This window comes from Thalassophryne amazonica, chromosome 3 (genome assembly GCF_902500255.1).
Source record: "Thalassophryne amazonica chromosome 3, fThaAma1.1, whole genome shotgun sequence".
NCBI classification, from domain to species: domain Eukaryota; kingdom Metazoa; phylum Chordata; class Actinopteri; order Batrachoidiformes; family Batrachoididae; genus Thalassophryne; species Thalassophryne amazonica.
Genome location: NC_047105.1, coordinates 46,018,065 through 46,042,176, shown reverse-complemented (window position 1 = coordinate 46,042,176; position 24,112 = coordinate 46,018,065). Strand labels below are relative to the sequence as shown.

Genomic DNA, 24,112 nt, shown 5'->3' with positions numbered 1-24,112 from the left:
TTATATAGAAATAGATATTTATATAGATAGATGTAGTGATATTTTCACATTATGGAATGAGGTTCAACTACCTACAGTGTCCTTGCTAAAAGCCAAAATAAATGAAAACACAATAGTTATCAATCAATCCACACATTTCACAACAAACCTAAATGTCCCTGACTCATATTATCAATAACTAATGTATTCACATCCATATGTTTGTACTTCCAATAATAAATCCATTCTCAGTCTGTCAATGGACTGACAGATAGATTCTCCCCCTGCTCGAAACTTTTGTTTCTTGTGGGTATCATGAAATTCAAATACAATTCTATATTTTAAACATGTGAATAGAGTAGCTATGTGTCAGCACTGTGGCTTACATACCCTTTAATACTGTCAAACAGGTCCTCTGTCACTTTGTGGAAGTTGATCACCTCATCTCTCGTGAGAGTGAGGTAGAACCCGCTCCTTAGTGCCATCTTCCACAACTCCTGAGAGGCCTGGTTGGTGTTCAGGCTGCTGTGGCACAACAGGAACCCGACTACAAGCAGGACATTTGGAAACAGTTGTGATACAGCAGCATATTTTACTTGCACAGTGCAGTCTATATACCATATTTTCCGGACTATATGTTGCACCAAAAATGCATCATGAAGAGAAAAATTCATATAGAAATTGTGAAGTTCTATGAGTCATATTTTTATTTTTCTAATGCGAATTATGCATTAGTGATCAGAAGCTAACAAGCTTAGTAAACTTATTGTATAAGGCACAAACAACCTGAATGAACTGCTTCTTTTCACCACCAAATAGACAATCATTGGTGAGATAAACATGCAATCTAAATCAACATTTGAAAACTAGGTGCATTATTTATTCATAAAATAAGCACGTACCTAATTGGCTGTCTTGCTGTTCTTGTTGTCTCAAACAGTCCAAAAAAGTGTTTTGCTGAGAATTATTAAAGTTATATTCCCTCTTTTTACTTGAGAGTGTGCTATTTCAGTTTGGGAGAATGATTTCTGAAATTTAGTCACGGAATGTCTTTCATTCAGATGTTCTTCTTTTTCTTGATTCTTGGTGGTTGGCATCCAGCGTAATGAAGAGTTATCACCACCTTCTCCACAGTGCAAATCACAATACCTCATTCAGTATGCAGCTTATCATGCATTTAGATGGTGACATCTTGTGGCCACAGATGACAATGCAGTATATTTTTTCATGTATAAGTTGCTTTGGAAGATAAGTCGCAGGACCTCCCAAAAATCCATGACTTATAGTCCAGAAAATACAGTGTATTACTAAATGAAACTATCATGTGCGTGTGTGTGGGGCTTTTGCTTACTAATGATCCAGCGCTCCATCACCTCCATAGACAGGTATTCACATGCCATCTGTGGTCAACATCAAGCTTATTAAATTCTATTTGTCATGAAGACATTTCCTACACATATATTGCAACCCTATGAGAAAAGTTGAAAGCAAATGTTCTGTGTGTTTCATGGCTGCACTTTGAGAATCAGGTTACAGTGATCACAACATTACATCAAAGAAACTGTAATGATGAAATAGAACAGAGAGGACAGCAGTGCATGGGGCTGACAGGTCAGCAGGTTCAATCCTGATCCTGACAGGGAATGTAGACATGACAATTGGTCTATACTGGACCAACACAAATAAAACATGTTAATTTCTGTGAGAGCTGCATGGATAGATGATATTATCTCTGAGTGTCTCTTCCTATCTGTTCTTGTGATAGAAGTGAAAACAGGGTGGGCTCACAGTGTCGCAGCAGGCCGGGTCCAGCATGGTTGCCGGAGCACTGAGCAGGCTGAGGAGCTGGGCACTCCGCCACTGCTCCACTGGTAGGTTTCTGCGTGGGTAGACCATCTTCAGAGACAGTAATGCTGCCGTCACTGACTGAGAGGACAGAGGGAGGAAGGAGAAACTGAATGTATGACATGTAGAGAGACAAAGGGCCCTATCTTCTATCTGGGGAAGAAACTGTTCTTATGGCGGGAGGTTCTGGTCCGGATGGACCGTAGCCTCCTGCCCGAGGGGAGTGGTTTGAATAGACCATGTGCAGGGTGAGAAGGGTCAGCTGTGATCCGACCTGCTCGGCCCAGAGTCCTGGAGATGTGTAGGTCGTGGAGAGATGGAAGGCTACAGCAGATCACCTTCTCAGCAGAGGCCACAATGCGCTGCACTCTGTGTCTGTCCCTGGCTGTGGCCCCGGCGTACCACACCGTGATGGAGGAACAGAGGATGGACTCGATGATGGCCGTGTAGAACTGCACCATCAGCTGGACAGGCAGCTTAGCCTTCTTCAGCTGCCGCAGGAAGTACATCCTCTGCTGGGCCTTCTTGATGAGGGAGCTGATGGTTGACTCCCACTTGAGGTCCTGGGTGATGGTGGTGCCGAGGAAGCGGTGACAGACCACAGTGGTGATGGGGCTGTTGGTGAGGGCGAGGGAGGGCGGGGGGGCTGTGGCTTTCCTGAAGTCCACGATCATCTCCACTGTTTTCTGGGCGTTGAGCTCCAAGTTGTTGCTGCTGCACCAGGTCACCAGCCGGTCAACCTCCCTCCTGTAGGCAGACTCATCCCCATCCGAAATGAGTCCAATGAGGGTGGTGTCGTCCGCAAACTTGATGAGCTTTACAGAGTCGTGGCTGGAGGTGCAGCAGTTAGTGTAGAGGGAGAAGAGCAGAGGGGAAAGGACACAGCCCTGTGGAGATCCTGTGCTGAGAACCCGAGTGTTTGAGACATTTTTTCCCAGCCTCACACACTGACTCCGGTCCGTCAGGAAGTCTGTGATCCACCTGCAGGTGGAGTCGGGCACGTGGAGCAGAGAAAGCTTGTCCTGGAGCAAAGCTGGAAGGATGGTGTTGAATGCAGAGCTGAAGTCCACAAACAGGATCCTAGCGTAGGTTCCTGGGGAGTCCAGGTGCTGCAGGATGGAGTGCAGGGCCAGGTTTATGGCGTCATCTACATACCTGTTGGCTCTGTAGGCAAACTGCAGGCAGTCCAGGAGGGGGTCGGTGATGGACTTCAGGTGGGATAAAACCAGGCGTTCGAAGGTCTTCATGACTACACACGTGAGAGCCCTTGGCACATTTGTGTCTTAAAAACAGCTGACACACTGATTGTTTGATTTTATATTATGTAGACTACACAGTAAGCTTTGGAGAGTAAAATATACTCTGCCTGGATAATGGCCTCTTCACACAGAGTATGAATTTGGTCAATTTGCGCATAAAGTGTGCATGAAGCAGGAATCATATGCAAAACGTGTAAAATCGTAGCTACCTCCAATGCCTCATACACCTGTTGCTACAACTATTTGTGCACACCAGCAGCTGAAAGACAGAGTATGCCCTGTGTGAGCCCATCAATCCCTCTCGCTGCAGGTGTCGGCCAAATTCCAGGTGACACGCACAAACATCTAACACCGCTCACATGGCACTTAGAAAATGTGTGGCCATTCGTACTATCATCACGAAAACAGTCTGCAGACAATCACTGTCAAGGTGGATGTGAATTTTGTCTAAGTGCCCCACGACTGTGAAGTTGCCAAGTGCACATGTGGTGTGCCAGAGTGTTGGCTTCCCCCACAACACGTGTGCGTGTGTTTTGTGTGCTCCCCCCCAACACATCTGTGCTTGTAGTTCACCCCCACCCTGGCAGGCGAGGCATCTCTCATCTGGTCACAGAGTGACATGTTGGTCTGTGCACTGACAGGACAGGGGGTGTGGCTGGCTGCCCACAGCTGTTGAGACATCTCCAGTGCTGGACATCAGCACTGGAGCAAACATCCCGTGTTTTGACGGACACGTGCGTGTGTGGGAATACATAAAAACATATATCGCTTTTGCGAATGGCTGGAGAAATGGACCGTCAGTTCATCTGGACACGCAGCAGATGATCTGAATGTCACGTCTGACAGGACATGTGTGTCGGGCCGTGAGGGCTGTGAGCGGCGCGCCACAGGACAAGCCAACAGTGCGACAAATACGCCACTTTCAGTCATGTATCAGCAGAAATACGCGGTAACAAATGCCGTATGGTCAGTTATCACAGCACTTTTTTCAAATTTTTTAGAAAATAGGTTTATCTGCTTGTTGATTTTAGCCATTTTACACTGCTGTTACAATACAGTGATTGTAGTGCAGTGGTAAAGTTTCTGTCTGGTAATCAGAGCTTGTGGGTTTGAATCCTGTGGCATTTTTATCTTTTCATTTAACCATGATTATTTAACTGCGGGGTTCTGTATTGCGTCTCCTTTTATTTATTATTTATATCAACCCAGTGATATTCATTAATAATACACCTGGCTTTTATTTTATTTTCCTCCATTCAGCAGTGCAATGTGGTGCACCTCATCCCATGGAACACAGTGCAAGCAGCTGCACCTGCTCGCACTGTGTTCCTGCTGGAAAGGCACCGTCGCACGCACAAACCATTGCACCTGGTTCATGCACTCCTGCCCATCGGTAGCGATGTTTTGTGGTTTGCTCATACGAGCTGTTTCGCCGTGAGTCGCCCTGAGTTGTAAATATTCGCACTATGTGTGAAGGGGCCCTAACGTTTGGTCCCAGACCAAATAGAGTTAAATATACTCTATCACAGTGTGAAATCAATTCTATCACAGGGTAAAATCAACTCTATCGTACTGTGAATGACTCTTATTGGAGTTGAAAAATGTGATTTGACAAGACGGTAGAGCTGATTTCACTCTATAATAGAGCATATTTAACTCTATTTGGACTGGGACCAAATGTCATCCTGGCAGAGTATATTTTACTCTGTAAAATTTACTGTGTACATGCCCACGATTTTTACATGCCCACAATTAATAAAGAGGATAAATCCAACCTCTTGGGCTCAGCACCCAACTTTGCACTCAGTTTACACGCCCTCAAGACAGCAAAAACGACTTGGACACATCTCAAACCCACTTGCATCTAAACCATGTTTGTTAAACCATCACAAATTAATGTAAAATGAAAGACCAATAATCTGCTGGTCCCTTGTGGCCTTACCCTTGTGTGAGGTCCAAACTCCTCTGTAAGCTTTTTCCACGGGTGCTCATACTCCACAAACATCTGGCTGAGCCGTGGATACGAAGGATCACTGCAAGGTTCAACAGAGCAGGAAAAAAAAGGAAAAACAAGTAAAACTGCCGATTTAATTTTGTGATTTTTTTTTTCCGAGAATTGGAACAGATTAGCACATAAAGTATCTGAAAAAAGCAAAACAGGAAAAAAAAAAAGAAATCCTAACAGCACTGTTGCCTCACAGCAAGAAGGCTTGAGGTTCAAAGCCATCTGTAACACATTCTCCTTGTGCATCTACTATTGAGTCTGGAAGGGAATCCAGCAAAAAACACACGTACCAAATCAACATGCAGATTCATACTGGATCTGCTGTGATGTCCCTGTAACAAAAACAGGAGCAGGCGAAAGAATCACACACACGATAAGCAGGAGACCAAAAAACCTAACAGGCTTATTAAAATGGCCTTCCAACGATAGCGCCAAAACGATAATCAACCAAAAATTAAAGATAGAAATGATTTATACAGTGAAGAACACATACAAAATCAAATAAAAAAAAATCCTTGAATGAATTAGCAGATGACAAACTGATCTATAAAAAAAATACAGATTATTAAGTGACCTCATCAAATTGGGGGAAAAATATTTCAAAGCTATGTGCCAATAAATTATGAAATGAAGAATGTAAGAGTTGATATCAAAAGACTTAACTGAAAAAAAATGTATTTTTATTGACAATATTATTATTTTCTAATTACAATAACTTAATTCATACAATGCAAATTTCTTTCTGAGCATCTTTTCTAATTTTCTTTTAGTGGCTCCAATTCACTGGTGATCACACATATTGATCTAGCACACGTTTTGTTGGATGCCGACTCCAAATCTACAAGGAGAAACAAGCTGATGTGTGCATGTGTCATTGTACATGAAGATGGAAGTGAAGTGTCATGAAGATGGAAGGAAACTGGGCCATCTAAAGGAATTCTGTGCAGACACATACAAACTTTACACAGAAAGGAACCTGTCATTGATGTGCTTGAACACAAGACCTTCTCACTCTGGGAGTAACAGTGCTAACCACTATTTCACACACTGTGCTGCCCTTCCTTTAGAAGCACCTGAATGGCACAATTTTTTGTGAAAAGTTGTTAATTTGGAGCTGAAGCTTTGTGTGTTTACCTTCATGTGTTTGTATTCCATACTTATGACTCAAACTGAGATAAGACTCTTGACTTGTATGAGTGTATGATTTAACAGAATAGCTCTTTCATCCATCCATTTTTTATACGAGCTTACTCCAATTAAGGTTGGGGGGGTGGGGTGTAAAAGGAAAGCACCTTACATTTTTTATTTAATGGATTTGATACAATGCATCGCGAGTACAAGCGGCCGAGATGAGTTTCCTCTGCAGGGTGGCTGGGCGCTCCCTTAGAGATAGGGTGAGGAGCTCGGTCACTCGGGAGGAGCTCGGTGTCGAGCCGCTGCTCCTCCACATCGAAAGGAGCCAGTTGAAGTGGCTTGGGCATCTTTTCCAGATGCCCCATGGATGCCTCGCTGGAGATGTGTTCCGGGCACGTCCCATTGGGAGGAGGCCCTGGGGAAGACCCAGGACACGCTGGAGGGACTACGTCTCTTGGCTGGCGTGGGAACGCCTCGGGGTTCCACCGGAGGAGCTGGGAGAGGTGTGTGTGAATCAGAAGGTCTGGGCGGCTTTGCTTGAGCTGCTGCCCCCGCGACCCGACTCCGGATAAAGTGGAAGAAAATGGATGGATGGATGGATGGATAGATGGATGGATTTGATACAGTGCATCCAGACAGTATTCACAGCGCTGCACTTTTTCCACATTTAGTTATGTTGCAGCCTTATTCCAAAATTAATGAAATTGATTTTTTTTCTTCAAAATTCTACACACAGTACCCCATAATGACAATGTGAAAAAGTTTTTTTTTAGCTTTTTGCAAGTTTAATAAAAATAATAATAATAAAAAAACTAAGAAATCGCATGTATATAAGTATTCACAGCCTTAAGCTCAAAATTGAGCTCAGGTGCATCCTGTTTCCAGTGGTCATACTTGAGATGTTTCTACAGCTTAATTGAAGTCCACCTGGGGTAAATTCAGTTGATTTGGAAATGATTTGGAAAGGCACACTTCTGTCTACATATAAGGTCCCACAGTTGACAGTGCATGTCATAGCACAAACCAAGCATGAAGTCAAAGTAATTGTCTGTAGACCTTAGAGACAGGATTATCTCAAGGCACAAAACTGGGGAAGGGTATAGAAACATTTCTGCTGCTTTGAAGGTCCCAATTAGCACAGTGGCCTCCATCACCTGTAAATGGGGGAACACTGGATCCACCAGGACTAAACTGAGCAGTCAGGGAGAAGGACCTTAGTCAGGGAGGTGACCAAGAATCCGATGGTCACTCTGTCAGAGCTCCATTCCGCTGTAGAGAGAGGAGAACCATCCAGAAGGACAACCATCTCTGTAGCAATCTACCAATGAGGCCTGTATGGTAGAGTGGCCACACGGAAGCCACTCCTTAGTAAAAGCCACATGGTAGCCCTGGAGTTTGCCAAAAGGCACCTGAAGGACTATCAGACCAAAATGGTAAAAAATGGTAAATGGACTGCATTTATATAGTGCTTTTCCAATAATGCCTCACATTCACCCTGATGTCAGAGAAACAGAATTCTCTTGTCTGATGAGACAAAAATTGAACTCTTGGGCGTGAATGCTAGGTGCCATGTTTGGAAGACATAGGCACCATCCCTACAGTGAAGCATGGTGGTGGCAGCATCATGCTGTGGGGATGTTTTTCAGTGGCAAGAACTGAGAGACTAGTCAGGATTAAAGGAAATATGAATTCAGCAATGCACAGAGACATCCTGGATGAAAACCTGCCCTTGACCTCAGACTGGGGCGATGGTTCAATAACAATGGCTGGACAGTGACCCTAAGTGCATATCAAAGGAGTGGCTTCAGGACAACTCTGTGAATGTCCCTGAGCGGCCAAGTCAGAGCTTAGACCTGAATCTGATTGAACATATCTGCAGAGATCTGAAAATGGCTGTGCAGCAATGCTCCCCATCCAACCTGATGGATCTTGAGAGGTGCTGGAAAGAGGAATGGGCAAAATTGCTCAAAGATAGGTGAACCAAGCTTGTGGCATCATATTCAAGAAAATTTGAGGTGTAATTGCTGCCAAAGGTGCATCAACAAAGTATTGAGCAAAGAGTGTGAATACTTATGTACGTATGACATCTTAGTTTGTTTGTTTTTTTAAATAAATTTGCAGAAATTTCAACACAACTTTATTCATGTTGTCATTATGGGGTGTTGTGAGTAGAATTTTGAGGGGAAAATAATTTAATTTACTTAATTTTGGAGTAAGGCTGTAACAATAAAAAAGTGGAAAAAGTGAAGCACTGTGAAAACTTTCCAGATTCACTGTAGAATAAGACTTTCTCATGTCAGCTGATCATTTATTTCATTATATAAGGGTCTGATACATAAATGCTTGACAGTCTACCAACTTCTTATCGGCTGCTGAAGCAAACGGGAGACAATGTGAACCTCAAGGCCAACAACATGTCATAAGTCTGAAGAAGTTCTGCAAGATAAGCAGGTGCACACCCATTCAGGATTTTATATGTCATCAACAAGACATCTGCTACTGCAATTACTGGGAGTTAACGGACGGCCAACTCTGGAGTAATATTAAATTTCCTACATCTAGTCAAGACTCTAGCAGTGAAATTGCAGTGAAATTGATTATTCATTGTGCCACTTGTTTGTGTTTTCACATTACCTGCTACCATTGCTCATCTCATGGGCGCAATTGAACAGCCCAACCAGTGCCTTCTTGTCATCGATGCGACACAGTGTTATGATGACGGAGGTGTAGGTGATAATCAGATCCAAGTACTTCTTGGTGAAGTCAAAGTTGATAGCCTAAAGACAAAGTAAATAACCAAATTAAATGTGTCTCAAAGATCAGTGGTTCCCAACTTTTTTCCTTGTAGAATCTCCTATTTTTATCTAAGGGCCCGTTCCCACTGGGGAGAGGATTAATTGCGCATGAATTGAGTATACAACAGTCGGGCATTTGTTGTCGTCCGAAACAAAATTGGTCAAAAATGACAAATGTCTCAGTATGAATTCCAGATATATTAATAATGTATCGTGAATATTTAACGAACAATCACGGATGTATAACGCATCCATTGAGGAAACGGATCGGACGCATTGCTAAGTATTAGAAAGCATTGTGTATGTGTTGCAGGAACAGCGGTTGCATCTGCATCGTGGTCATAAAAGAAGCGCACTCGGGCCACTATTCACACCAACACCACAGCGACATGTCTACTGACGTCAAAGAAGCAGGGGAGGAAGAGGCAGAAGGCTGCTGCTGATGCAGAAGAGAGGGCTTCAACTCACACCCCACCTCCTCCAGGAACAGATAGGGCCAGGTCTCCCACTCCACCTCCTGATGCCCCTGCTGTTGATGAGGTCATGGAAATCGTTCTTGGATTTGGACAAGTTGATTGGTATGTTGTTGGATGGCAGCAACTCTCACACTACATCTTTGGGGATCCATACCTACATCTGTACATCTCCACAGTTGGACTGACAATGACTGGCAACTATGTCGATTTCTGCCACATTTATATAGTATTTTGGGTTTACGTGAAGTGTTTGTTATGCATTCACAAATTGTCCACAAATCAGATGCAAAGTAGACGTAATACAAACACTTTATTCATGGCCAATCTGTATGCATTTGCTACAGCTTATTTTAGTTTGTGATGTGGACGTGATAGGCACGCTATATATCCATTTTACACACTGTTCCAGTCCGCTGCCAAGCTCCAATACCCCGTCAGTTGCAGATATCAGCAGATGCAGTGCATAGATTGTGTATGTATTGAGCTTGTATTGCGTATGTAAGGCGGATGTCAGCCGCAACCAAAATTTTGTGCAGCTCAAAAATCCTGGCAACGGAAAAACGTACCTCTGCAGATAATTGTGGATGTGTGCGTATGTCGGCCGACTCATACAAGCATGTTTCACGAATATTGCGGATGTTTAGCGAATATACACCAATTTTGTGCACAGTTCATGTGCAAATCTTCCTCAACGCCAGTGGGTTAGAAAGAAAGGCTGATGCCCCCCTCACCAGTCCTCATGCATGCATGCATGCACACACAACAAAAAAATTAAGGTTTTCATTACAATTTTTGTTTGTTTATGGCAAAAATTACCTTTAATACAAGAAAATCAGTGATTTTTTTAATTGCATTATTATTGATTATCCAATAAGTGAGTTAATAGGACTTAATAATAATAATAACAATAATGTATTAAATTTAGTTGTAGGTGCCTTTCTAGACACTCAAGATTACCTTACAAAAATGACAAGAGAAGACTTAGGTGAAAAATACAATAAAAAATAAATAATAAATAAATTAGTAAATAAATAAAAAATAAATGAAAATGCAAAATCAACTTCAATGATCATGCAGAATTAATGAATGCATTACTTCATTAATTAATGAAGTAATGCAAGAATACATTTTGGATTAGTATATTTGAAATGTAGTAACCGAAAATATCCTTTCACGAGACAAATTTCAAGTGAAAATGAGACATTAGATGGTTTTAACTTTAGCACTTGCTCCTACCAATATGGACCATGACAAGCAGAAATACGGTCATATACTTACAATATCAAAGAAGCACTGGCAGGCATCTATGGTATTCAGCAGCTCATAGACATGGTCCTAAAGGAAGACACACGGACACACGCAGCCACTAAGTTCAAGTCCTTTAATGAGTTTTACTGGGTGCATCCATTTTTATAGATTAATTCACCTAATAATGACACATTTGTATCTATCATCAGGGCTGACTAATTTGCAGTCATCTGCTTCAGATGAAAAAGTGCTTCAGAAATTCACTCCATTTACCATTCTTAAGATCATGTGAGCTCACAGAAACATGAATTTCATGTTTGAGAAAAGTTTCTGTTTCTGCAAAAGTCTGCAATATGTTCTACACGGAAAGTGGGTTGATGACTTGCAATCATGAACAAATTACCAGAATGAAATGTGGGAGTTATTCTATAACTAGACAGTGAAATCTGCCAGGGATTGCATTGGAGTCCCCAATTTCCACAGGAGGAGGTGTTTCATCTCAGAGGGCACTCCAGCATCACTGTGCTGTGACCTCCATCAATGAAATATGCAAATGCTCCGAAAGACGTGACTAATCACACCACACTGAGCAAACTGTGCCTGACATTTGGAATAAATTTCACTTAGTTTCCTATATCATCACGAATCAATCTATATGTAAATGCATTCCTCAAGCCAAAATGTCATAAATATTGGACATGCAGAAAGAAACAGCAAAGGAGAGATAATGCTGAATAATGTACCAGCTACTGCTGCCATGTATTTTTAGATTTTCTGCTTGAAGAATGAAGGATATATGGAAGTGTAAACTCAGACAATGTTTGTACAACAATATTCTCAGTGCCTCCTAAAGTCCAACCCCTTTTCCTCACTGTTGAAGATGAAAACAGGTAGTATAGGATTGCCAAGTGGCATGAAGAAGACATATATCCCCAAGCCACTACAGTTGAAAGGCCAACAGAATGCTGGCCATTAGGGTCTCTCCTCTGCTCAGTGAACACAATTACATCAATGGGAATTTGGGATAGAAAGCCTTTACTTAGAAAAGCAATTATAACGCAGGGCAAGCAAAACTTGAATCGTGTAACAGCAAAGGGCATTATGAACTAAGGGCATGGACTGTCAGTCCCATGTATGAAGCAGTAGACATGTGAGAGCCAAACACATGAGGAGGAGAGAAGCAAAATATGCTGTTGGGATTCACCTGAGAAGATGTCACAAATTGTGTGTAGTGGAAATGATCAATTAATGGCAAATGCACCATGCCAGAGTAAAAAGACAGTAATGCTATTAGAAGTTCTTAACATTATATAGCAGACACGCCAGATTGTCCAGCTGCCTGCTTTCTCCATGTGTGTTCTATACTTGCCAAACTGTGCTTTCCCCATGAGATTCCTTGATTCTTAAGCTTTGCCTGCTGGTTATTGTTCAGTCACTTTGATATATTTGTTGCTTGAATTCAGACCTTCTGCTATTGTACCTAGATTGCTCACTTATTGCTTCCCTCAAAAGCATTGTTTGCTGTTAGACTGAATTCCTTGCTCCCTGTACCTGTATTCATAACAATTCAGTCTGCTTGTTTCCAGCTGGACAATAATACTGTGTGGACATTCCGTGGTATAAAAAGTAAGTCCCTTCAGCTGCTCCCTTGTTTTTCCCTTGGGGTTGCCACAGCAGATCCAATTTGGATTTGCATGTTGATTTGCCACTTTATACACTGGATGCCCTTCCTGACGCAACCCAGCATTACATGGAGATTTCCAATGCTCTATTCTTGGTATTTATGAGTGACTGAGCAACAGAATAAATCCTATTTTTCCCCACAGTCTGCAATGTTCTCTACTCAGGGGTCTCCAACTCAAACTTCACAGGTCCTTCCTACTTGCAAACCGCATGAACGCTACAGTCTCCACTGAATCATGTTTTTTTTTTTTCAAAATCAGCATAGACTCATTTAAATCAAGGAATATACACATTTAAAAAAATGTTAATTTGCCTTTGCTGATGTTACTACTGATGTACAAGGGGAATGGGGCAGGAGTGGCTTCAAACCGGAGACCAACCTATCCCAAAATCTTTTTTTTTAATCTGAATTTTGAATATTTAGCAAAATGACACCCCCAAAAGAAGTGCAAGAAGCAAAAAGAAAACAAATCAAGAAATTCATTACCCTGAACTCTATGACATCCAAGAAAGAGTCATAGTAACTTGTTGTTGCTGCCAAAACTTCGGATTTCTGTCGCTGGACACAGGTTAGATTTTGCTACAAAGAATAAAAACAGTTAATCCATAAAGTGGTAATCAGGCATTCAGACATGTAAATATTAAATAAGTCAGCAAAACTAAAAACAGATATGAAAGTGTTAAAGTGTTAAGAACAAAATCTCACTGGAGTAATATATCCAAAATTTAAAGAAAAAAATCAGATGCCTAAAAAAACAACGGGTTTCTATTGCCTTAAATAGAAAAGAGCTACTATTGGCCACACCCCTGTTTGAGGAGAGGGTACCTCTCCTTCTTTTTCCAGAGACCAGTATGGACTTACATATGCTTGCCTTGAACCATTTTAGGCCTACATTTTGCATACAGCAGGAGAATTTCTACAACTAGTGTCAGAATTGTTACTTTGGGGCTGTTTTGCACAAAACCCAAATAACATATAAACCTAAAATGTGTGTGAAAAAAAGATTCAAATGTGGTCCTGTTAAGTAAAAACTGATCTTTATTCATGCAGACAAGATAGTTTATTTATTTGTGAAGGGACAGTGCAAGTTCATGTACATCACCATCCAGTGAAGTAAACAAGCCAGATGATAGCCACTGGCGAACTTCCCTCTGTTGTCCCTGGTAGATGTTCCACAGTATGTTTTTGATTGTGGGAGGAAGCCAGAGTGTCGGGATGAAACTCACACAGACAGAGTAATAAAATGCAAACTCCACACAGAAAGGGCGGGAAGTGATCCTACACCCATCTTACTTTGAGGTATCAGTGCTAACCACTAAGCCACCGATGGCACAGTGGATTAGTGGTTAATGATGTGGCTTAATTTGCTCTAATAATGTGGTTAAATCAATCTGCTGCATGAAAATGATTTATTATATAACAATTATGCAAACTTACAAACCAACATTACAGCTCTGCAAAGTTTAATGTTTTAAAGGTTTTCAGACATGCACATGACTTAGCAGTTGGAGCTGCACTGGGCAGTTTTTTTACTTAATTTATTGAATTATTATTATAGCTCTGTACAAAATTTCAATTACTTCAGGGTCATGAAGAAAGCATTGCACGCATATGCAAAGGTGTCATTCACACTTACGACATTTCCTCTGTAATCAATGTTGGGGAATTTCTTGTTGATATATTTGACGGCTGGCTCCATGACTTTATCTGTCAGGATGGTCGGGCGCAGTTTGGGATCTGCACAAGTCTGAGAAATAAGATTTGCTGTCATTAGTTCACATGTCTCAGTGTTGATGACATTTCACATTTACGCTATCACAGTTAATTTTTACAATAACATTTTATCAAAGGGCAAGTACAAAATTAACACTTAACAGAGTTATGGGATTAAATAACACTCTCCAACTTTTGCACCTATCCAGGGTGTACAGGGCCTCTCACCCAATGACTGTGGGGACAGGCTCTGTGCCTCAGTGACAATTAACTGCAATAAGCAGGTTTACATAATGAATGAATGTTAGTGTTGATTTTTTTTTAAATAAAATAACCTTTAAAATTGAACACAATCTTCTTTTAAAAAAAAAGCGAGCGACTATATATATATATATATATATATATATATATATATATATATATATATATATATATATATATATATATATATATATATATATGTAGTCTATATATATATAGTCTATAGTCTATATAGTCTATAGTCTATATATATATATATGAGGTCTATTAGAAAAGTATCCGACCTTAGTATTTTTTTCAAAAACCATATGGGTTTGAATCACGTGTGATTGCGTCAAACAAGCTTGAACCCTCATGCGCATGCGTGAGTTTTTCCACGCCTGTCGGTTGCGTCATTCGTCTGTGAGCAGGCTTTGAGTGAGGAGTGGTCCAGCCCCCTCGTCGGATTTTCATTGTCAGGAAATGGCACATCCACAATTTCTCGGATAATCACTCGATGGAAAAACCACCGACAGCTGTCTGAACGCCATCTCAAAGCCGTCCTGTGAGACCAAAACAGAGGTGGTTTTGTCTTGCTCCAGTAGCGAATCCATCGTGATGCGCGAAGCCTCTGCTCGGCTTTCCATGACAAAATCTCTTGTTAAAAGTGAAATCTGCCGGAAAATGGTTGATGTCCAGCTCTTGTGATAACCAGAGAAATGGCACACGATGGTCACGGATCCAGACAGCCATCTGTTTAGAAATGAAATGGTCGCTCAGCCTGTCGATGGCGGCTTCGGAGCGCGGCGCGCCCCACAGCCGCTGGGGGCCGTCCTTAAAGCGACAGTAACACTCCTTATTCTCTACCAAACCCGTAACATTTTCACTGAAAGCCAGATAAATTTTTCTAATGGTTTCCAGCTGCCAGCCTCTAACAGTTTCTGAAAAATTCTGATGGAAAAAAAGCCCAAATCATTCCGCCATTTCCTGACAATGAAAATCCGACGAGGGGGCTGGACCACTCCTTACTCAAAGCCTGCTCACAGGCGAATGACGCAACCGACAGGCGTGGAAAAACTCACGCATGCGCACGAGGGTTCAAGCTTGTCTGACGCAACCACGTGATTCAAATCCATATAAGGTCGGATACTTTTCTAATAGACCTCGTATATATATATATATATATATATGTGCAATAAATCTGCACAGACATGCCCGATATGGATGATTTGGGCATCAAAATATACAATCTGGACCATGTAGAATCCAAATCTGGGACTCTAAAACCATCTTAAGCCAAATTCAAATTAATGCATATAACTGAGCATTCCATTTGTACATTCAAATATCATCAAATAAAATGTTTTATAGCATATGTCATGGTCTGTCTATATTTTTTCACTGTGTTTTGCTAGAAATGGTACAGATTAGATTAATTAGATTAATCAGATTAATTAGAGTTGATCATCCAAATGGGTCAAAGTGTTACAGTGAACTCTAACATTGTCTTTTTTTTACACTATAAAAATGTACTGTTTGGTAAATGCTAACAGGAAAACCTGGAGTGTTAAAAACAGTCAAATACTTCATTGTTGATTTTGTCTCGCAATATGCTATTTCAAGATTCTTGGTGTTGGATCTTGGAGGTGTTTCCAAAGGTTGATGAAATCACTGTTTACTTTCCAGAAGTGTAGTTTTAATCATTAAAACTTACAGTTTTAACCATGTCAAATAGTTCAGTGAGAAATAAGAAAAGCATCAAACCAAACCTGAGATTTGTTTGCCTGAGGTATTCAAAAAAATTAAAAAATGCCTCTATAACTGCATCCTCAAATCAGATTGTTAAAGTACTCTCTTCAGAGTTTAAAATGCACTTTCACACTGTATGTCAGAAATTGACATAGCCCATGTCAGAAAGTTAACTCTGTTAAAGGGTTATAATTGCATCACTTTCAGAAATGTAGCAAACTTAAAATGGATGAGAATTAGCTAGTTTGTACATTTTTGGCCCATTCACACATAATATGAAGGAGGATTCGAATGGTACTCGTGAAAAATCCAAGCAGCATTCGAATGCCTCGTACAGCAGTTGGCACAACCATTCGGCCACAGCACATGCACTTCACATTTGCATTGCACTCGTGCTGGGATTCCAAATCAAATGGCAGTGCAGATGAGGTTGTACTGCTATCTGACCGTGGTCGCAACATTTGTACAATATGTCGTATGCAGGTCGAACCATTCGGACTGTGGTCGAGGGGCTGCACAAAATGATTGGCCACGTGGAACCTTGGCCAAATGTCGTGTATGAGCCAGGCTTCACACCAGAGGCCAGCACGAATGTGGTGCCCAGGATCATTGTCCAGTGCAGCTCGCACATCTGGATGGGCTGTCATGTCCATGATGGATGTCATTTAACACACACAGTAGTGTTCAGAATAATAGTAGTGCTATGTGACTAAAAAGATTAATCCAGGTTTTGAGTATGTTTCTTATTGTTACATGGGAAACAAGGTACCAGTAGATTCAGTAGATTCTCACAAATCCAACAAGACCAAGCATTCATGATATGCACACTCTTAAGGCTATGAAATTGGGCTATTAGTAAAAAAAAAAGTAGCAAAGGGGGTGTTCACAATAATAGTAGTGTGGCATGCAGTCAGTGAGTTTGTCAATTTTGTGGAGCAAACAGGTGTGAATCAGGTGTCCCCTATTTAAGGATGAAGCCAGCACCTGTTGAACATGCTTTTCTCTTTGAAAGCCTGAGGAAAATGGGACGTTCAAGACATTGTTCACAAGAACAGCGTAGTTTGATTAAAAAGTTGATTGGAGAGGGGAAAACTTATACGCAGGTGCAAAAAATGATAGGCTGTTCATCTACAATGATCTCCAATGCTTTAAAATGGTCCACAAAACCCAGAAACGTGTCGAAGAAAATGGAAAACAACCATCAAAATGGATAGAAGATTAACCAGAATGGCAAAGGCTCACCCATTGATCAGCTCCAGGATGATCAAAGACAGTCTGGAGTTACCTGTAAGTGCTGTGACAGTTAGAAGACACCTGTGTGAAGCTAATTTATTTGCAAGAATCCCCCGCAAAGTCCCTCTGTTAAATAAAGACGTGCAGAAGAGGTTACAATTTGCCAAAGAACACATCAACTGGCCTAAAGAGAAATGGAGGAATATTTTGTGGACTGATGAGAGTAAAATTGTTCTTTTTGGGTCCAAGGGCCGCAGACAGTTTGTGAGACGACCCCCAAACTCTGACTTCAAGCCACAGTTCACAGTGAAGACAGTGAAGCATGGTGGTGCAAGCATCATGATATGGGCATGTTTCTCCTACTATGGTGTTGGGCCTATATATCGCATACCAGGTATCATGGATCAGTTTGGATATGTCAAAATACTTGAAGAGGTCATGTTGCCTTATGCTGAAGAGGACATGCCCTTGAAATGGGTGTTTCAACAAGACAATGACCCCAAGCACACTAGTAAAGGAGCAAAATCATGGTTCCAAACCAACAAAATTAATGCCTCGCAGATGTGAAGAAATCATGACAAACTGTGGTTATACAACTAAATACTAGTTTAGTGATTCACAGGATTGCTAAAAAAGCAGTTTAAACATAATAGTTTTGAGTTTGTAGCATCAACAGCAGATGCTACTATTATTGTGAACACCCCCTTTTCTACTTTTTTTTTTTACTAACAGCCCAATTTCATAGCCTTAAGAGTGCATATCATGAATGCTTGGTCTTGTTGGATTTGTGAGAATCTACTGAATCTACTGGTACCTTGTTTCCCATGTAACAATAAGAAATATACTCAAAACCTGGATTAATCTTTTTAGTCACATAGCACTACTATTATTCTGAACACTACTGTATATTGTCAGTCCCTCCCATGGGTTACACAATGTATATGGGACATTATGATCATCACAGCTATAATACAACGTGCAGGTGCGCGCAGCATGCTGCATACCCATGGCGAGTTGATGCATGTGACAGGCTTGGTGTGCTGCCACCAAATACAGCTGACCGGCATTTGACAGCTGTGAAACACCCATCATGACATATACAACATGTCCCACTGGAAGTGGAATTACCAGGCAGCAGTGTGGCCATGCCACTACAATAAAGATAAAAGTAAAAACTAAAGCCAGTTGCATGTCACAGCATTAGACGGACACCAACCATGCAGCAGCCTGTGTTGTACATCCCATCCTGCTGACAGCTCTCACTGTCAGCTCACAAAAGCATTGTAAATGTGAATATGAATGTGAATCCATATAAGCCCCATATGAAAAGAGAAAAGACAGAGAGGGTGTGAATAAATACAGTAAAACACAGAGTGAGGGAGGGCACACAAGCATTGGGGGGGGGGGGCTGTGTGATGCTGTGATGGCAGAATCTGCTGTACCTGTCCTCTGGACTATGTCTTTGATCCACTCTATGGACTGATGTATGTGAACCACAAGCCCATGATCATGGGTTGACTGTCTCTGATGCACTGCAGACTGGTTTACCGGTTATGACAGCTGTGGGTGTGCTTTTTGGCGATGTTATGTTCGTATTGATATGATTACATGCGATCACATCCACTACAGCCGTACTTGCACGTGCGTGCAGTCTACTTGCAAAAACGTGGGCTAAATTTGGATACGTACATCGTACGTACTGCCTCAGTACGAATTTAGGAGCACGCAGACACACGCAGACACGCCGTAGAGGTATTAGTGCATGCAGAACTTTCGCTGCGGTCAGGCTGCGGATTCACCAGCAGTACAGATGACACACGTTGTGAGTACTGCCTCAGTACGGATTCAAAGCAGCACATTTTCATTCAATTACTGAATTATTGAATTAACCAAATCTGTACGTAGGCAGTACGGATTACGGCACTCATCACATACTATGGAGGCCGACAGACTTGCATGCACAACACAGCTTCTCACTTGAACTTGGACTTTATTTCCAAACGTCAGCAACACACACTCCACAGCTTCAGTCTGTTAACTAGCTGTAACTTTTCGAGGCAAGTAAACACTCGTACAACTGACCGCTGCAGGCTGGACATGCTCATGCATCGCCGATGCCGAAAAACACCTGCCGCTTCGGTCCCGCTCATAAAAAAAGAAAAGGGACCCCACACACACACACACTGCTTTATTGTCAACTCTCTTTATCATTACGCTCCTAGAGACGTGCGTTGAACGTACTCTCTCCCTCCTCTTGCTACTGCCTCCGTACGTTTTCACAAAAACGTAGTGGCCGTGGCATCCGCAGAAAACGTACGGCGAAAAAAAAAAACGCACGGTGGGTTGTGACCGGAGCTTTATGCATCTGTCAGGGGACCCTGGTTGACATGTAATGACGTCATGGGTTGGATGCCATTCGAAATCTAGGAAGGAGCTGACCACACTGTGCCATGCTTCCATCACCAACTGATTCCCAGAGAGAAAGAGAGAGAGAGAGAGAGAGAGAGAGAGAGAGAGAGAGAGAGAGAGAGAGAGAGAGAGGGCATGCATGCGGGGGTGCGTGTGTGTGGAGAGACACATCCAACCTATGTCCTGACATATAATGTGGGACACATCAGGTCTTCCAATGAGCGGCCCATAGTACTCATCCAGGCATGCTGTCTACCCAGACTTCAGGTGGCACTTACGGCATTGGGGGTGCATTTCAGATATTCCAGCTGCATTCTGAGGGCATTGTGGTGTTTCGTGAGTGTTCTTTTTTGTTTCGTATTTCTTCCTGTTCCGTACTGTGTTCCGGGCACAGGCTGTCTGGAGTCTGGAGCTGCTGCATGCAGAATGTGCGCGAATCATTCATGGAAGCTTCTACACATATTCTGGGTATTCGGGCTGCATTCAGGCTGTCATTCATTCACGACTAGCCGAATGTTTATCCCTCCTCTGTTTTGGCCTGGATCGGCCTGATTTGCCCACATTTGTGTTATATGTGAAGGTGCTTTTAACACTGTGTGTTTAGGATTTTGTAGTGTACACCTGCAGTCCACAGTGTTTTCATATCAAATTATAAATAATAGTAATCTTCTGTATGTTACCCTATTTAGGTCACTGGTGCTAAATGACAAAAGACTGGCACAATATTGGGAAGGTACAGATTGGCATTGACAGCCTTAGTACACAGTACACAATATACATTTGTACAGTGACAGCATGTGCAAGCACGTTGTTTTTTTTCGTACTCTGTCACTAAATGAATTTGTGCTCCCATCATGAAAGGAGATTAATTTACTTTTTGATGCCATCATGAAATGGCGTGAGATTGGATTGGAAAAATAAATCATAAGATAATCAAGATAAAATGTTTTATTCACAACAGTGAATGTATGTATGGTTTTTACCTTAAACAAGAGGGTGAATCAAGAGTCTCTGGTGTCTTTTGAATTGTTGTTTTCAGTATCATCAAAATGACTCAGAAAAGCATGAAATTAACAAGATAATAATTGTTTCTTTCAAATATGTTTCACAGTGACCATACCATGTTTTCCAGAGTGTAAGTAGCAGGTTTTTACTACTTATACTCCAGTGCAACTTATATACTGAAATTCATGCCTTTCTTATTATTAATAATAATTAGTGCGTTGCCCATAGGGATCCACAGGCTCTACATTGGGTAGTGTTTATAAAATAGGTAGCTGACATTTTTCAAGGGTGGTAATAAATTATTCAAAGTATCTATAATGATTTGGAATGGCGTCTGAGTCCAGAATGTTTTTAGAACCTTAGATCTCAAAAGTTTTTAGAAAAAGAACTCTCCCCTTTTATTTCCTGTTAATTACATATTTTTTAATCTTAATTTACTGTCTTAATGTATTTATAAATTGTTTAGGTTCTTGTTATCATATACACACTATTATTATATGGCTATAACGGTATGCGCGCTCTGATTGACCAGTTTTGGTTCTGATATTTTCCCAGACAAGTTTGAATTGGAGGAATTAACAGCAAAAAAGCTCCAAGTAGACATGCAAAATGAAGACCAACAAGATGAAATCACAGCTCTGAACAGCCATATAATAAACACATAACTAACCTCGCTTGCTCAGTTAATAATCTTTTATTATTATTATTATTAGTAGTAGTAGTATTATTATTATTGTTATTATTATTATTAATATTATTATTATTTAATATTATTTTTACTTCTATTTTGTCATTTGATTTTTAAATGGACCACAATGGAAATTAGTGTTTACACTTTCTTGCATCATCCATGTATTTTTAATGTATTTGCAATTATATTATGCACTTACATTGAACTTACGGAATAAAATCAAGCACGCGCTTACTCACTCTAACATATAGATGTTTTATCACCCCCTGCTGGATTGGCGTGTTAGTCCAGAATGTAAATATCAAATTCAGTGTTGTTAGCCAGTATATGTAGCTTCTCTATAAATATTAGTCCTATCAACATTCAGTTTTGGCACCGTTCATCCTTGAACCAAAATACATAAACATACCAAACCGCAAATGTCAGTTCTCCTGTTTGTGCATGGTCAAAATTGCACACATGCATGCACATGCATGCATACATACATACATACATACATATGCAGAGCTTTTTTGTTTTTTCTGCATTCTGCTGTAAACAGGTGCTTTTAATTTGACAGAGACTGTGGCGGCAGACATTAAAAGCACTCCACTTTTCACTTACGGGACTGGGAGCATAACACTTAAATCACTAATGGTAACAGCAACATAACATTTAACTAAACTGAATAAACCAATTGAACTACAAAAACACGATAAATCAATAACACTAACAACACTGTTAAACTAACATGAACCACAATACCAACATTTAAAACCCCAAAACCCTGAACTCCCATGGTGCATTGCAGCACAATGTCCATTGTTTACTGGTTAGCTAAAATTTCTCAAAAAATATTTGTTCTATCAATTTTCTGTTTTCACATCATTCATCCTTGACCCAAAATACATAAGTATGCCAACCAGCAAATGTCAGCTCTCCCAGGTTTCACCATGATTGAAGCCATACACACACATGCAACTATTTATAAAGGGCCCAGGAATCAAAACACTAAAAATAAACTGCAATAATGCAAGAATAAATGTCAATCATGAAAAGTACACTGCAACAGTGTACAAAAATCCCAAATTAAAGAGATGATATATACAGTACAAAAGGTGTAACTTATACAGTGCCACTAGTGCTGGTAGTGAAAATGGGTTTATCCTCTTCAAGAGCCATTTTATGACAGGTGCAACTAATACTCCAGTGTGATTTATACACCAGAAACTACAGTAATCTGTACTGCCAGAAGAATAAAAATAATTCATGATTGCAGCCCACCTCCACAGTATGGAGCTGTTTATGGTTCAAACAAAAAATGACATCGTTTGAGTCTTTGTTTTTGTTTGACAAGTTTGACAAAGTTTTAATTCGGCACACAAAATATTCAAATAGAAAAAAATGAACAATTCAACAAACAAACACAGACAAAACTAGTGAGTCCGAAAGGGTGTGGGCTGAAGCAAAGCTTATTAGCGCCCACCCCTGCTAGCACAAGTCCAACAATTCTAATCAGTCATATTTACATAAATATAAATTCACTACTACATGTCGACACACAGACATACACATCAATATACTATTCACTTATAATTATATTTATATAGTACCAGATCATAAGAAAGTCAAATCAAGGCACTTTACGCCAGTAAGGACTAACCTTACCAACCCCCAGAGCAAGCACGAGGCAACTGTGGTGAGGAAAAACTCCCTATAAGGAAGAAACCTCAAGCAGACCAGGCTCTTGGGGGTGACCCTCTGCTTGGGCTGTGCCACATATACCTATATACATACGTATATACTTTACAAACATAAATATATACATACATATACACAGTCACTTATATACATATACACCTACCCATATCTATATATCTACATACGCATATACATACCCACACATTCAAATATACAATAAGTCCCACTTATAAATTGAACATTCCATATAAATCAAATTATATTTGCTTCTTTATGATACTTAGACATAATGTTCTTTTTGAGTAGTTTCTTAAATCTCACTAAGGTACTACTCATTCTAACCTCTGTTGAACATTTGTTCCATTTCCTCACCCCAACCACAGACACACAAAACCCTTTACATTTGTTCTTACTGGTGGTTTCATAAAAATTGCACAACCTCTTAAACTATATCTGGATTCCCTCAATCGGAACAGACTCTGGACATGTCTCGGTAAGGCTTGGTTTTTCGCTCGAAATAAAGTTTGAATTGTAATGTAATCGACCAAATCAATGAATTTTAATAAATGTAAAGACACAATAGAGAATGAGTTGGTTCACGATATTGTTTATTGCAGATGATTCGTATGGCTCGTTTTTGCAAAAGGAATATTGGATTGGTATTTGATTTGTAAGTGTTTCCCCATGACTCAACACAATATGTCATATATGGTACCATCAGAGAATGATATAAAGTAAGTAACCCTTCTTGCGGCAGTAGGTCTTTGGCTTTATACAAAATGGCTATAGTTTTTGACAATTTTGATTTCACATAATTTATATGTGGTTTCCAGCTAAGTTTATTATCAATTATAACACCTAAAAATGTATTCTCTGTTACTAACTCAATTTCCTTGTTTATAGTTAAATTTTTACATTTGGGTGCCTGTTTATTTCCAAATATAATACATTTAGTTTTCCCAAGGTT

At 40.6% G+C, this 24,112-nt stretch overlaps 1 protein-coding gene across 1 annotated transcript in view; it reads right to left on the bottom strand.

Annotated features, from left to right (window-relative positions):
• nckap1l (NCK associated protein 1 like) overlaps window positions 1–24,112 on the bottom strand; it is a 71,713-nt gene that overhangs the window by 44,098 nt on the left and 3,503 nt on the right. The window contains exons 2-9 of the mRNA XM_034166161.1: window positions 14,062–14,172; window positions 12,912–13,004; window positions 10,772–10,828; window positions 8,857–8,999; window positions 5,026–5,116; window positions 1,768–1,905; window positions 1,331–1,379; window positions 370–526 (exon numbers count right to left, since the gene is read on the bottom strand). Of these exons, the coding sequence (XP_034022052.1) occupies window positions 370–526; window positions 1,331–1,379; window positions 1,768–1,905; window positions 5,026–5,116; window positions 8,857–8,999; window positions 10,772–10,828; window positions 12,912–13,004; window positions 14,062–14,172 (839 nt within the window). The remainder of the gene's footprint in view (window positions 1–369; window positions 527–1,330; window positions 1,380–1,767; window positions 1,906–5,025; window positions 5,117–8,856; window positions 9,000–10,771; window positions 10,829–12,911; window positions 13,005–14,061; window positions 14,173–24,112) is intronic.